Here is a 16928-nt window from a genome sequence, read left to right on the forward strand (position 1 = left end):
CGCAGCCTATTCGTTCCCATTTCAATTTTCAAAAAACCTTCTCAAACCCACGCTTCCATCGATACGTAACACCGTTCGCACAACAAACATCCTCCAAAAATCCCAATTACCTGAAGACTCAACTCCATCCGTCCCAATCATCGCAAATCAACACCTGTACCATCGAACCCACCAACCGTCCAGCTCTCCTACATCCCCCGACCAAAATCTCAATTTCCAAAAAGCTTTCGAAAACTCACCCCTTGCCCGAAAAAGCACCCCTGACCCGTCCACAGTCTCTCACGGCTGTTCATCTCCGGAGCGTAGGCTGCGAGCTCGCACGAAGATTATCGAGCTCTCGCAAGATAAAGAGAGAAAGCCTGATCAAGAGAGAAGGTGGACCAAGAGAAGCAGAGAGAGAGAGAGAGAGAGAGAGAGAGAGAGAGAGAGAGAGAGCTCTCGCGATAGAGAAGAGGCGGGGGTGTCGTTCACTGGCATCGGGGGTGCACGCGCGTCGGAGGTCCCGACTAGGTGCACCGGCGAGAGATCCAACAGGGGGTGTGAGCCTAGCATAGTAGGAGGCAGAGAGAGAGAGAGAGCGAGAGAGAGAGAGAGAGCCAAAGAGGGAAGAGTAGAGAGGGAGAGAGCTGGAAGAGGGAAGAGAGGGTGGTTTCGAGCGCAGGTTGGAGGATGGTATCCGTGCGCGAAAGTTCGTCGCCAGCATCCAGTGACATCGCGGAGCTCGACGCGCGCGCTTCGTTCACCTCGAGCGACGTTTCCCACGCAGTGTTTGCAGCCCGATCTCCCGCGATCGGCTAGCCTAATCGGTTAGGCTCGGCCACGAAACGTACGCCGCGTCTCCTCTCCCCAAAAAATCTCGATCCCCCGACACCCGCCGTTCGCCAAAAATTCCCCTTCGAACAACGTCGAACACGAATCGAACGTGATCAGTGATTCTTGTGTTTACGTCTCGGTAACGTACCTTCTCGCGATTGGATACGCTGCCGAAACGCCTCGCTCATCGATCGTCAAAAGTCTTCCTAGATCTGTGGGATCGTCCTGATCCGGAAGATCCATGGAAGCCGTGGGTGCTCGCGCGAGCGGAACTCGGGAACGCCGCGAGACGATGTGAGACATGATGTGAAACGCAGAGTGGTGTGAGAGGTTTTCCAGACCGATGACAGGACATAGCAAGGCCACGTGGCATAGTAATAATTCAGCCTGGAGTTCTTCCCAGTTCAACCAGGACCATACTCTTCGGACCATGCTGTGCTGCTAGACAGAGTGAGAACTGTCGTGATAGTGTGCCTCCCCTGCTGCTGGACGCGTCAGGTGGAACGTTGGACGAGGACGGGACAGGTAACCACCATCCGAAGAGCGGATTTTACGATTTATTTCGCCCGATCGTTTCACCTGGTAATTGGAGGTTCGGGAAAGGGGCAGCTTTCGAATTTCTACCTTTCGGCTACCATTTCTACGCTTCGTTACTCTCTCTCTCTCTCGCACCTCCCCTCCCCTCCCGCCGATAAATCAACCCTAGGATTTTTTACTCCACGTTCTTCAACGGTAATCGATCGCTTTGTGAGCGAACCAGTTCAAAGGACCTCTCGGAATGGTGCTACTTTTGCTGCCGGGTTCATGGCAGAAGGATGGGGCCAGGGAGTTTTTTGGGAAATTGTCCGTCGGGTTGATTCGACTCAGTTTCTGATAGGGTTTTGTCTCTCGATTTCTGATATCTTCTGATCGAGTTCGTTGAAGAGACGTGTCTCTGAAGATCTAGGAAATTTTATGGAGGAATGGTAATTTTGGGAATTTTTTGAAAACTGTTTTTACGGAACGGATATTGTAGACTGTGTTCAGTACAAGTCCCATGGAAGAATAAATTTCCTGATTGAGTGTGTTGGAGAGGTTCGGGACGTGTCTCTGAAGTATGGTACTTCTGGGAATTTTTTGTTAACTGTTTTTATGGAACAGATATTGTAGATTTTTTGCAGTACAAGTTCCATGGAAGAATGAATTTCCTGATCGAGTGTGTTGGAGAGGTTCAGGACGCGTCTCTGAGCATTTGTGCGGGAATTTTTATAGAGAGGAATGGTACCTTTGGGAACCTCTTTATGAGGTGTTCTTATTAAACGCGTATCATGTATGCAGTAAAAGTTCTATAGAGCGGAAATAAATTATTTCAGGATTTTAATTAGAGGAGGCTTTGTACGAGAAAGACAAACAGGCTTTGAACTGTTTGTTCAGCCATAAAATCAATGGTATTCAATATCTACGTGTTCTAGCAGTAGCATTGTTTTTTACGACGATGATATTAAAAATACCAATTCTATCATTGGTAGGATGTTAATTAGAAGAGGCTTCATGAGAGAGACGTGCATCGAACTGTTTGTTAAAAAAAAAATGAAACACAAATTGTCTTCTAGAAACTTTTTAACAAGCTGCTCAATAGCGTCAGAAATCTCATTCGGAGACCAGGCAGGTTCCTAACAGGTTTATTAATTGAAACAGAATTATCGAGCTCATTTGAGACTGCAACTAACGATGACACTTTCGCTAAAGCGTTAACTTCAGAAGTGAGATTGAATGGTTCAGTTAGGAAGAAGTTAAAGAAGAGTTTCGCGAGAGGAAATTTCGAAAATCTAGTCCCATAAGAGAATCATGACTTTCCAAGACGATGTAGAACGGCTTCGGTCATTGGCCTCCTGAATATTTCGCATTGTACTTGAAAGATACGGCGCTTGGCTCTGCCTGAACGTTTCCTGCGAGAAGGAATTTGTTTACAAGCAGGCGAATATTGGCTCTCGCGAAACCGCAAGATATGCTTGCTTCCGAAATTTCCCGGTAAACTCTTTTCTAACTTCAATGGGATCACCGACTATTATTCTCTCTTCGGAAGTTGACCGCTTTCAGATTCTCTGGGTCTTCTTTGACCTATATTTACGTTTCCAGTTCCTCGGAATCTTCCTTTCTTCTGTCCAAAAACAGCGGAAAATTAAAGACGAGACTCGTGAAATTGGATTCAGGATTGCTGATGAAATACTCCAGTGACACTCGTTAGGGAAATCTTGTTGTTCGTGTTTCTGAAAAATGGGAAATAGATTAATGCTTTTTTTAAAACTATGTGTTGAAACTGTAGATTTTTATGGGCTAGTTTATACTGAAGATATCACAGCAATTTAAAAACAGTAGGAATATATATTTTTTCTTCTCTTGTCATTGCATTCAGACTGCAGATTTGTATGCAACGACAAATTGGTACAGACGAATTTATACAAAATGGAACCCGTAGAAATTCTCATTGTATTGAACAATGAACTGCAGTCTAAAGAAGATAATAACCTCATTAAATATCATTGTACGATTTATATTTCTGAGTTTCAGTAAATCAATGTATAGAATCCATGTTCTCCTGTTTTAACATTGCATGCAGACTTATGTTATGCAACCATAAATTTCTATGAACAAATTCATACACAATAGAGTCCATGAACATGAGCTATATTCTACCAAAGATTCCACAGCATTTTAATAATCTCATTAATGTGAAGGTTATTGTTAGTAAAATTCTCATTTTATTCACGTCGAAATATAAATGTAAGAAGATTGCCGTGTATCCGTTCTCCTTTTTTGAAATTGCATATCACGACTGCAGCTTCTTATGCAATTATAAATTTGTTAATTTCTTTCAGTCTTTTTTTAGCCAATCTTTTCATTACGTTCTAAAGAGGTCTACTCTGTCTCAAATGACCCAACCGAGGCTCGCAATGGGTCAAGCATCTCGCAAAACATAGCACAGCTACGTCCCCATTAAACCTGAGGATTTTAGAGCCCAGTGATACTGGTGGCAAGAAAAAGGCCATAACCTCGTGTCCCTGAAAGATGACTCCACCGAGGTACGCGCTCTGCAGGGACATTTCCAACGCGTAATGTTTCGCGTGGAACACATTTTTTTTTCTCCGGGTGGTACGGCCCGATATTCTGATGGATGTCGCCATTTATCAGTCACTGGCTGCGTCCTTGTCAGCGAGCATGACAGAGAGGATATCGCGAATTACGCTTCCCCGATTTTATTTTGATTTTCACCCGCACTCTCGCGCGCTGGATAGAGAGACCGAGAAAAATGGGGGAAAAAGAGAGTGAGATACCACGAACACGCATACGCGCGCGTGGACAAAACATCGGCTCGATAAAAAAAAGATAGTACTTTTCAATCGACGATGCGCGAGACGACGATGATTCGTGCGCTTTAAAAATGGCCCCGGTATAATACGTTTAGCCACGAGGAAACGCTTCGTTCGGTCGGAAAACGCGCGATTTTCCCTCGGACGACGACGACGACGATTTACGCGAGTTTCCCCCGTCGCCGCGAAGAAAACTTTCTTGGAAATATTCTTCGGACCGAGAGTGTATCTGCTCCCGAGCGAACAAAAGCCCCCGGACTGCCTAACCGACGATACTATCAATTACTTTTGCCCCGGATCGCGAATTTTTCCTTCCCGGAACACCTTCGAACTCGGGAATCAATATTCGTGGATGAAGAAACGGAAAGTTGCGAGACTTTTAATTGCGAAACTGGGTCATACCGTCGGCACATCCAACAGAACGCTCGCGTTCATGATGCCTTCGTTATTCGTTGTACGAACATAAATTATTCAAACGAACGTCGCATAGTTTCCAGGGAGACGCACGGTGCTCTCTTTTGTTAATTTTCTTTTTCGTCGAGACACGGGGGTCACCTTCACCTTTCCAAATGGAATGCCCAATATTTTTTCTCGAATTCGGATAAAGCACCAAATTCTCCGTACAAAAGTTCTTTATTCCTAAATAAAACTTTTACTTCTACAATATTTGTATTATATAGCTGGCGAAAAACTTAATTTTTAACGTTTAAAAAATGAAATAACTGAGAATATCTCAGCAATTATTAATGCTTAGCGCTGTTCGGTATAGTACTGTTTTACGCGAAATGTGGTGCCTCATCCGAGAAAAAATATTGGGCATTCAAAAATAAACTGAAGGTGACCCTCGTATCTCGATGAAAAAACAAGGTAACGAAAAACGGATTACGGAACTATATGTCCCCCTGTAGGTCATGCAACATTTGTTTGAAAAACTTTTTCGTACAACGGATAACTTAGGAGTCATTTGAAGAAGTCATGTTACGAGACTCACCCTGTATACAGGGTGGCCCAATACGTATTAGCACTGTTTTTGAAAATATTAAAAAACTGTATTAACCAAAATGTGTCTGTACAAAGAGGACTATAATAGGGAAGAAACAGATTTCTTTTTTAGGTGAAAGAGTTACGGAGATTTCAAGGTCACCTTAAAAAAAAACATTTTTGCGCTATTCGATGCAGCTCGGTCGAAATCGAATTTCGAGGTGTCTAGTCTCGAAGGTGAAATCGAGTGCTTTGAAAAACAGCAAGGTTGAACGGGATTTTTCGCGACGAGTACAGTATCTGCTTTCTCTCTCTCTCTCTCTCTCTCTAGAGTTAACTTTCTTATCGCATCGGAGAAAGGGCTCGGCCGTAGTAAAAGGATCTCCTTGTTTTCGCCGGGATTTCTGAAACCGGATTAAAAGTAAACTGATTAGCGGCCCTTCTAAGCCGATTCCGAAGCGTACCTTTTTGATCGGGGCTCGGGGAAATTAGCGTCGCCTCTTGTCGCGTCGGATACCCGTCGCCTAATCGTCTTGGATGCTCTTTGAATGTCGGTGTGGGCCTTTAGAAAGCCGAGGTGACGACAGAGACGCGACGAAGAGACAGAAAAGGGGGGTTTCTCTCGCGCCACCCTAATGGCCGTTTAACAGCCTCGTGAAAAGACGAGAAACGACTAGAGTTCGACTCGAACTCGAACTTCTCGATATCTCGTCCACGTCGCGCCTTCTGCCGAGCATCCTCGGTCATTTTACTCGGCTCCGTTGCTTCAACTATATCTAGTCTCTTTCTCTCTCTTTCTTTCTCTCGCAGACACTTCGATTCTCGTTTCGAACACGAATCGACGACAAATTGGCCACCAATTACATCGCGCGATTCGATTCACGGCCGTCTGCATTCGCCGGAGAATGCAGGATGCACGAGCCTCTCGATTCTTTTGCGACACGGTTCGTTTAATGGTGGAACTATCGATCACTAGACCTGACTAATTAGAACGTTGTTTTCTCGCGTCGATGCCGGCAGATGGGGACGGTAAATTGCTGGCTCTCTGCTCGTTTTGTTCTCCTTCTTTTTCATCTAGCTTCTCGAGTATTAAAATTGCATGTGCCGATGGTTTCCGCATTCTGCATATCATCGAATGATATTTGTGAATATTGGTGTTTCGTTGCTCTCTGATTTAGTATCGAGGTACCACTAGATGTAGGTCTCCCAAATGTAAACTAGAAAATGGGGAAATTATGTTGAATTTCTCGTCCCAAAAATTTCGAAAACCGTATCAATCGTTACCGTTAACTTCAAGACTGATATGCAAAATACAAATTTTATGCATCGATCACAAGAAATAGAAACCACGTTATTTATTCACTTGCTAATTTTAATAGACGAGAAACAGCATATTGACATTGGAAATTTTTTGAATTTTCCTACAATTTCAAATTTTATCTCAATTTTGTTATAAATACATGAAGATCCGCAGTCTGTTGATATGAAAGAATTTACAATGGGATGTATTTTCTATTTTTTTATTTATGGCCTTCTGCATGTATTTATGTCAGTGGTTCGAGCTTAGGATGACAGAAATGCCTAGGATTAATTGTAAACGAGCATTCGATTTTATGGTTGAAAATATTATCGAATAAATGGCTCCCAGTAAAAACAAGAACGAATAGAAAATAATTTTTTTGGTACTTCTAATTATAGATCTCGATTTTATTTATCTAAAAAAAACTTCAATTATCCTGTTGTTAAGCCTTGCACGGTGAATGTAACACGATCATTTTGATACAACTGTTATTGTTCTCACGTTTGTTTATTCAATCTTTCGTTTGTTTGTGTGCAACGCAGTACACGGCGCTTGTAAGGCATATTGTAATCACATTTATTTATTCAGCTGTTTATTTATTTATGTGGAAAGTAATACACAATTATAAAAACGTACACGCGAATACGTATACTCGATTTTCACCGGAATCTTCAAACAATGGAAATGTTTAATTTTTCAACAATTTCGATTAACGAGGAAATGTAAATTTTGTGAAAATATGGCCGATGTGAACAGGCGTTGCCGAAGTAATTTGCTAATATTGACAATTTTTTCTGTAAATTATGTTCGACTTTCAACACAATTTTTCAGTTTATTTGGACACATTGTTTTTTATTGTACACGCGCCATTCAAATTACAAATATTTTCTTACATTTGAAAAACCATCAGGTACTATGAATACATACTTGTAGTGAATGAAGTATGAATGCAATCAAATTATTCTTATGGTTATCCTAAATTAATCGTACTAATCTGCCAGATGTTCTTTAATAAATAATCCTCGTCCTAGCTTTTTTTTACGTCAACGCCTTCTATACATCGAGAAAAGAAAACGTTTGAAAGGAACCATATGCCGCATATGGTTATAAAATAATTATCGAGGTATAAGCCGTTAAAGTTTTTGCTGAATTTCATTGTGCGTTTCGAAAGCCTACTACTACAGTCCGTGACCGTGTCGATTAGATGGTAGGAAATGATAAACGAATTTTGAATTACATTAGAAATTTCAAGTTACAAAATATGAAAGAAAACCTTGTATTTAACCCTTTGCACTCCAAGCTATTTTAACTCCAAGACGAAACATTTCTTCCGACCTAGAATATTTCCCTTCTATATATATATTTTTCATGTTATACACACGAAAATGGTGCAATTTATTAATGTGAAAAATATTTTGAATAATGATACAGCAATTTCTAGTGGCGCCTTACAGTCACCATTCGAGTGCCATGGGTTAATGTTATACATACGAATACTAATAGTAGATTATAAAATACTAATGTAAATTACACTTACAAATTTTTCAGAATCATCTGTTCCTCCGTCGGATCCACAGCACACTATTATTGACTCACAACACGAATAAGTCCGAATAATTGTCCCCGTTTTTCGGAGCTTACACTACACTACACAACACAGTTTAGAAAATCGCGACAGCGAACGAGATGTTACTCCGACCACGAACAAAATAATACTGCGATTTGAACCGCGTCGCTCGCGTGGACGTGTGACGTCAGGTTATGTTACGCAGGTCAGACGCCGAGGGTCTATACATTCTGGATGCAAAACAAAGGTAAACAAATACTGGCGGCAGAGTGGCCGACCCCGCTTCTCGGAATTCCCTGTTTTTGTATCAAGCGATTATAAACCCACGGCGTCTGAATTGCCTCGTATAACCTGACGTCACACGTTCGTCGAATCGAAACGGTTAAAATCACAGTATTATTTTGTTCGTGGTCGGAGTAACATCTTCTCGTTCGCTGTCACGATTTCATAAAGCGTGTTGAGCAGAGTTTAGTTATTCTTTTCCAATTATTCGGACGTATTCGCGTGAGTCAATAATAGTATTCTGTGGATACAACAGAATTCTGTGGCGGAACAGAAGATTCAGAAAAATTTGTAAGTGTACTTCACATTAGTATTTTGTAATGTAGTTTCAGTATTCGTATGTATAACATTGGACATAAGGTTTTATTATTATTATTATTATTAATATTATTATTATTATTATTATTATTATTATTATATATCGTTTATTTCCTTTAATATTTTGCAACTTCAAATTTATGATCCGAATGGGCAGGGTGACAATGAATCGATCAATTTTTACAAAATTCTGAAAATACGTTACCGATTTCCAACATCTTCTCAGTTCTCAAGAAACATGTTTGCCCCAGATCAGGTCCCCTAATCTCCACTTAATTCCAAAAAAAAACTCCCGTACAGAGAAATCCGTACTGCAAGCGAGCACCGGCCGAAGTTTGATCGCGTTGATCCTTAGAGCATATATACTTATAGACTCGTCGTAGGTTATGCATAGAACGCAGTCTTCCAAGTAACGGTGATTTGGTGCCCTCAACTGACGTCACACGATAATTCAAAATGGTGGATGGTATATTCGACATATATTCTTACTATTCTTTTTTTAAATAAAATAAGTTGCGAGTACATAAATACAGACTATTATCAACGTCTACGTTGAAATTGAACTGTTTCCAAATTACAATTGACAAAATGAGTAATACAACGATATATTTATACAGAACGAGATACAGCGACGAGCCCCCTTTCCCCTCTAACGGTTTAGCTTGGTATTGCGACTTCTCAACGGTTTATAGCATTTTGCCCACCACCATAGATGATATAATCTTGGGACAGGGCGTGTTATCTGGAGCCGAGTCTATAAGTATATATAGTCTGAAGCTTTGATCAGCGTCGCCATCGCGATTATGACAGGCAGTGTCGTTTCGCTGGAAGGTAGTGGGAGCAGGGGGGAAGAGTTGGGTAGACGACAATATCGTTCCCGCGTATTCCCGGTGTCACGATCCCCAGTCACGTTTGTAGCGTACGATAGTTCTGGTTCGACTCTGAAAGTAGAGTGAAGTAATTTCGTGTGTCGGATGCGGAACACATCCGAGAGACAACTCTCTTTTCCGATCTGAGGGAGGAGGAGGTGGACGACGACGAGGATCGGTAACCTCCTTCCGGCTGTTCTCAAAGCAGCTTCAGCTTCAGAAGCCGGAGCTCCGAAAAGCCAGAAGAGAGCAGACATACACACACATACACATACACACGCGTCGCGAAGTAAAAACCGTTCTCGCATATAGTGGCGCGGGGAACAGCGTAATTTCGCAAGCTATGGTCGCAATTTCGCTATCTGCGCCGATAATTTCGACATCGAGCTCTCGCGAAAACTAGAATGGATAGCGTTTCGCTATCTTTATTGTCTGCCACGCTTCTTCTGCCTCTTAGCTATCTCGCCGGGCCGATCAACCACGGATAACCTATCGCGAACCGTAAACCGGAAATGTGTTTCGCGAACCGTTCAATGGTTTTACGAGCCATGTATTTGCTACCGGAATATGTTTACGAACCTTTAAATCCTGATCCCGCGGTTTGACGTCGCTCAAAATGCCCTCGTATAGTGCTCGCGGAGTTCGCAGACGTGACTGATATCGCGAACCTGATGGTGGTCGGAAGATCGAAAAATTGCAGAATTCCAATTTTCAAGTTTTAGAAGTTACAGTGAAGTTGCAGCACTAATTGGAGTAGATGAGTAGATGAGTAGATGAGTTTGTGGTAATTATAGAACGCGCCATTTGTTTCATACTGGTTTAACTATAGAAGATAAATAATACGTAGACGGAACTGTTGACTTGGACACACAATCTCATACATACGCGGCGATCCTAACCTCAAAAGTACGCTCCGTTGTCGCTCATTCATAGCAATTCTCCCGGTACAAATGACCAAACACTAATAATATTGTAAGTATTTTTACTAAAGCTAATATTATTAATTATGTATACTATTAATATATTATTAATTACTAATAGATAAACTAGACTACTATGGGGGGACCAATTTCTGTGCCTATATCAATTATACTTATTTTTAGAGCGTAATGAATGTTAAAAAATAGATATTAAATTTTTTAAAAATCAGTTATTATGTTACGTATCTCTTTTCTACTATTCATTATGCTCTAACAGTAAGTATGATTAATGTAGACATAGTAATTGGTAACCCCACAGCTCGGACCATAACTACATTCAACTTCTACAGTCAACTGTCGATCCATGTTTCCCAAAAGATGCTCTATAAAGAAATATATAACTCGCGTAATTGTGATTATTTTCACTTTAAAAAAATCACACATGTACTTCGACTACCAATGAATTCGTGTGTAAAATCTCAATGCAAAAGGTTCAAGAGTTTTCCTGAAAAAAATTACTAAACATTAGCGCAAAAACCGGAATACTTCTTCAAAGCAATGTAAGCCCCAATCGACGAAACCTAAAATTCCTGGTGCAACTTATGGAATGACATGATGCGTAGTGATCCTGTGAACACCCCGTGTCATCTCGCATCTCTATGGGATCACTCTCTTGCATACTACGAGGGGGAAAAACCGAGCGTCGATACCGTATTCCCGTATGACGGTCGTTTCTTTGGCTCGCCCCCGGCTACTGCGGGCATACACAGGGCCGAATTTCATTTCCTGTAACCAAAAACAAACCTGACAGATGATAGCGGAAACAAAGTTACACGCTCGCAACGAGTAGATACCGTCTGCTCGCAATTCGATACCGGCAGCCGGGGAGGAGAGCGTTATCGAAATTTTTTCCCCTTTCTCTCTCTCTCTCTCTGTGTCGGCCCAGGAAACAATTCATCCGGGACCGTAATTTCTTTCCGACCCCTCCGCGGAAACAGAAAAGTGTCGGACCCCACAGATTAGATAAGGGACGAGAGGTACACACGGGAACGATGGCCGAGGGAACACGTCTTTCTATCGAACGGCCAAAAAATCGAATTCCTTTTCCGGCCGACCAAACCAATCTTCCTCCGAGGAGCTCGCCTCGACGACTATTACCCGAGAAATTTTCGATAAAAATGCTTATCGAAGTTCCCGGCACTGCCCCGTGCGCGCTGGAATATGTATGCAAAATATCCCGCAGAGCTTGTAGTTTCCGGTAAATAAATTCGCAAAGATAAGACAGTCGCGTTAGATACAAGTTAGGAAGCGGATAAAGGACGACGGTCTTTGAGAATTTCTCTTGCGGAGACGCTTCAACTTCTCGAGATAAATCTTGCTTTATATGGCAGGCTGTAGTTTGGACCATTTCTCCGAATTTTCTTATTAAGAAATATTTATAATCTTCATAACTATAACTGTTCTTCTGGGAGGTCCCTTTTTGGAGCCGCTCTGCTCGCAACTCGATCACTTTACTTCAAGAATTTATCAACGTTTGTGAATTTTTCTTTGAGAACCTAGTCAACTTTTCGCTATAAAACTTTTTTGGCATGAAAGGCTATAGTGTGGACCAGTTCTCCTAATTTTCTCGTTAGGAAATATTTATAATCTTCAAAGCTATAACTGTTCTTCTGGGAGGTCCTTTTTAGAGCCGCTCTGCTCGCAACTCGATCATTTCACTTCTCAAATTTACAAACACTTGTAAATGTTTCCTCAAAGAACCTAGTCAACTTTGCACAAGGAGACCTTTCTCGCGAGAGAGAGCACCCTTGTAATTTCATCATAGCGAAATATTAATAATCGTAGAAGATTCACACGGTTCCCAGGAACCAGTCTACGAAGTTGAGGCAAATGGTTTCCTAGATGTTTTCGTCGTCGATTCTCGAAACGTGTTTCCCGTTTCAAACGGATTACCTTGAAAGTTCCTGAAGAGAGAGGGGCAGAGACGTTTTCCAGACGATGTACCCAAAGAGAGAGGGAGAGAGAGAGAGACAAAAATCGAATGTCTCCAAATTTCTGACCTAGAATAAACGCTTAAGAGTGGCTGAGCTGGAGCAGCAGTCGTCACAGCGAAGCCGACCGTATGAAACTCGATTTGAAATAATTTCATTTTCACGGTGACATCTTGGGCCGCGCGCGGTTATCGACTCGACTCGAGCTTTTCCGTTTCTTGTTCCAGCACCCGGATCGAATTCTAATGTCGAGAGCTCCATGCGAAGCGCGAGACCATAATCCCGGAGCGGGTTTATTCCCTATTAAAACTTGTTCCACCTTCCACTTAGAAAAAGATGAATTATGAACGCTTGAAACGATAGAAAAATATCATTCCAACGCTGGAAAAACTTTGGAAACCTTTTTCGAACAATGCTGGATAATTACGCTGCGACGATGTATCCGTTTGTGAAAAATGTCGCGTCGAAAAACGCTGTATAAAATGTACGATTTGATCAAAATTTTCAAAGAATTTTCTACTTGGTTCTTTGCAATCGATGTACAATATTTTTGTTTCATAAAGATCCGGAATTAATTTTAGTTTCATTACAATAACGTGTGTAGTTCAATACAATTTTTAATAACGTTTTTACCATAAGGCTGAGCACGAAAAATGCTATACAATATGCAGGTCAATTAAATTGACCATAGTGTGCAGTTTATTGCTAGATTATCAGCATTATTGAAATAGGAAATTAAACTTTTGTGCAACTGCAGATTTAATACAATGAAATGTACACTTTGATCGAATTTAATATTTATGATGAATATGGATTCGGAAAATACAGTGTGAAATGTACAGTTCAATCGAATTCGGTATTGTATGTAGTTCAACGTTAGACTTTTAGGATCATTGGAGTGGAGAATATATGTAATTCAATATTGCATTTATCGAATTTAATATTACATTTATGATAAACACGAATTCGAAGAAATTTAATCAAATTGAATACTGCTGACAATGCTAGAATATTAAAATATTTCACACAGGAAATAAACTTCTGCTAAATTTCAGTCTTATTGCAATACAGCAGTTCGACAAAGATTGAATGTTGTTATCAATTCACTACTAGAATATTAAAATATTTCACACAGGAAATAAACTTCTGCTAAATTTCAGTCTTATTGCAATACAGCAGTTCGACAAAGATTGAATGTTGTTATCAATTCACTGCTAGAATATTAAAATCGTTCCCGCAGGAAATAATCTTCTGTTACACGTAATAAAACAGTTCCAATGAAATATACAGTCGGGTCGAGTATCGTGTACTGGTTTAATTGTAAGAACGAGTGATAAAATTGGATTTAGGCTAAACGGCTGGTTTGATTTCAGTTGTAGGCCGATCCTTGTCCCGAGAACAAGACGCGAGCGTCCGTCGCTAGGATGGTTTGAGGGTGAAGTTGTCAAGAGACGTCTGTCAGTATGCTGTGGATATTGATCGCAGTGACGTGCATCGAGGTATCGACCTTTGCCAGCGCACAGCCGAAAAAACCGACCACTGTTCAAGAAGATGCGAACAACACCGAGCACGAGCATCCCAGTGAGTATGCTATTCGAGCTGTGCCCTCCATTCGTCCTTCTAACGTCGACGCTACGACCTAACCGTGGCTGACATCCTCTTCAGTCTATTTTCCTCATTTTAACCCTTTGCACTCGAGTGGTGATTCTCAAGCACCACTAGAAATTATTGTGGCATTATTTCAAAGAAATTACAAAAAATATTACAAAATATTTGTTACAGTACAAAATTTGTATTGAATAGATTACTAAACATTTGAATATTATGGTAATCGGATCAGTTTCGTATGAATAAAATTAAAATATTCTAATACGGAAGAGAAATCTAGTTTTAGAATGAAAATAGCGCCGAGTGCAAAGGGTTAACTATTTCACCCGGTCAATTTTTCTAGAAAGTTTCAATCTATCCTTTAAACAACAACTCAGGAAAAAGTAGAACGCCTTCAACTATTTTAGTTTTATTTAAAAAACAAACGCGATTAAATTGAACACTTTCGATTTTTCATGAATTGCTGATGTTCGAACTGTTATCATGTCGGAAGAAAAAATCGTACAATAATGAACCTGGGCTTGTTTTAAAAATTGAAACTTCTATTTTCATAATGGTTTTTTTCTATTTTTGCACGATGTGGCGAGCGGGAAACTGGGGATACGCTTTGTCTCGAAAACACTGCATACATAAACGTCTGTAAATACGTTCAAATTTTTTTTTCACGAGGGAAACTTCCTCGGATTTGAAGACTGAAGCTTCCCCTTTACAACGAGCCCTTAGAACTTCGTACACGAGTCGTTTTATCAAGCCTTGAATGGAACGGGAACTGCTAACTTTATAATAATGCGAGGGCTTTACACGACTGAACTTGTACATCATTTGTGTTCCACAAAACCGCTAAAAAATCGTACAACAAATTTCGAAAAGTCGTTGTAAAGGGGAAGCTTTATTTTTCAAATCTACGGCAGTTTTATTCGGCGAAACAATTTTTTCGAAAATTGAAAGTAAAGAAGAGCTTAACCAGGTATTGACGCAAGGATTAAACAAAAAGTATAGTGAAAAAGGGAAGGCCAGAATACAAGACAATTTATCGAAAATAGAAGTAAAATATAAAAATATATTGAATGTTGACCAGAGGATCAATAACCCGTTACCGATTTATCATGCTCACTTGAACGATATCCCTAAAACAATGGTAATTTATAAAACTGTTCTGTAAGCGAGAAGCGCTATCAATTTGTCATGCTAAACTGAACAAATTCCTAAAAATAACAGTAAAACATGTCCGGTATTTGTCAACCGTTCAGCAAAAGTGGCATGAACTGAACAATTCCCGTAAAATAAAACTGTGTACCGTCGGTGAGCGATTCGATAAATAAGCCACTAGCAATTTGTCTTTCTAAACCGAACAATTTCCGGAAAATAATACCGAAGCATAAAACCGTGCGAGATTGGTCAGTGTTTCGCTAAGCGCGTCGCTGCCAATTATTCGTGGGTAAACTAAACAATTTCCCTAAAATGATAGCGAAGCATAAAACTGTGTAATGTCGGACAACGGTTGTGTAAGGGCGCCACTACCAATTTATCGAGCGAGCCGTCGAAATAATGCAAGCTTTTTACACGTAGCCCGTTCGTCACGAGCCCTCCCCGCGGCTCGGCTCGGCTCGGTCCGGTCTGCGCCGGGAAAAACAATTTGTTAAAATGGCTGCATGAACGTGCTTCCGCGGCAGAATGTTCTCTTTTACTGATCGTGTTGTGCAAACGAGGCGCGGGCGCTCGGCTAGTTGGAAAATAGAGAAACTACTCGCACAAATTCCCGCGCGGAACTTGTTCTCTAATTTATTCGCGAGTTGCCGCCGAGCGCAGCACGCCTCGCGAATATCAAAATTAATGTTAAATGGATACGTGCGCCGGGATTAGATTCGGCCCGGAAGCTCTCGTCGAACAACTTTTTCCGATACCGGCCGCGAGCTGCGGCCAATTAGCGACGAGCCCTCGTCGACCGGGCAAGAAACAGTGCGAAACTTCCAATCGGATCGCTGCCGAGCCCTTTCGCGCGCGAGTTCCGTCGGATTGTTCGTCAAAGAACACAGAGTTTTCATCGTACGAACTCGTGCGAGATCCTCGGAAGATCCATGCTAGGGATTTCTGATACACTGGGCGCAATTACTGGAGTTTTTGGATTATTTGTTTCTCTTCGACGGTAGCCTGGGGGAAATTACTGTGTTCGTAGCATTGCGAATTTTGGTCAATTGGTCCTCTAATTTCGGTTATCTCGGTCCAATTATTTTTTTGATTAAATCAATTCCGAGTTTCACTAAATTGAACACTCCTGATTTCAGTCGACTTTTAATCAATTACGCTTGGAGCAATTATTGGCCGTTTCGACTCGTTTTGCACGTCGGCGATACCCTCGGCGAAAATTATTTCGTTATTGGAATTTCGAATTTTAATAAATCGATTTTATCACTTTTGCTGATCAGTTCGTTTGGTTTTAGAAAGCTGCCATTGGCTGCGAGGAATCTGAGAAAATTGCAATGGCAATTTGACTCGATAGCAATGCTGCGAGGGCGCGTTTTCAAAGTCCGGCGAAGCATCGAAGCTTGCGCCAATTGAAAGAGTATCAACAGACCCGTGGACATCTTCTGAACGTCCTCGCAACGTCTTCTCGTTGGTCTAGGGCACGTGTCCGGTAACAATTCGTAGTTGAAGAAGCCACTCGACTGCCCGACCGCTCTTCTTCTGGGTCAGCCTCGATTCTTCGTATTAGCGCGGCTGGAAAGAGGATTCCATTGGAGTCGGTTTAGCCGGACGGTTAAGTATCGAGTCGAGTATCGGGCTAACCCTGTTGTTGAACCAGGGCCAACGAAACTATCCAGTTTGCCGTACGTGTTCCTCGGCGAGGTTCCATCCACGGTGAACCTCGACCGGTCTACTCGGTTACCGCTAATCTAGTCGAAGAAGACCGACTCGACGGCGTCCCTAA

The 16928-nt window shown here is 41.5% G+C and overlaps 1 protein-coding gene across 1 annotated transcript in view; it reads left to right on the plus strand.

The window, feature by feature from the left end:
- Positions 1-1017: 1017 nt before the first annotated feature.
- Positions 1018-16928, plus strand: part of LOC143361211 (hemicentin-1) — a 261168-nt gene continuing 245257 nt past the window's right edge. The window contains exons 1-2 of the mRNA XM_076800439.1: positions 1018-1338; positions 13765-13972. Of these exons, the coding sequence (XP_076656554.1) occupies positions 13855-13972 (118 nt within the window). The 5' untranslated portion in view covers positions 1018-1338; positions 13765-13854. The remainder of the gene's footprint in view (positions 1339-13764; positions 13973-16928) is intronic.

The sequence above is a fragment of the Halictus rubicundus genome, chromosome 15, assembly GCF_050948215.1.
Source record: "Halictus rubicundus isolate RS-2024b chromosome 15, iyHalRubi1_principal, whole genome shotgun sequence".
In the NCBI taxonomy this organism is placed as follows: domain Eukaryota; kingdom Metazoa; phylum Arthropoda; class Insecta; order Hymenoptera; family Halictidae; genus Halictus; species Halictus rubicundus.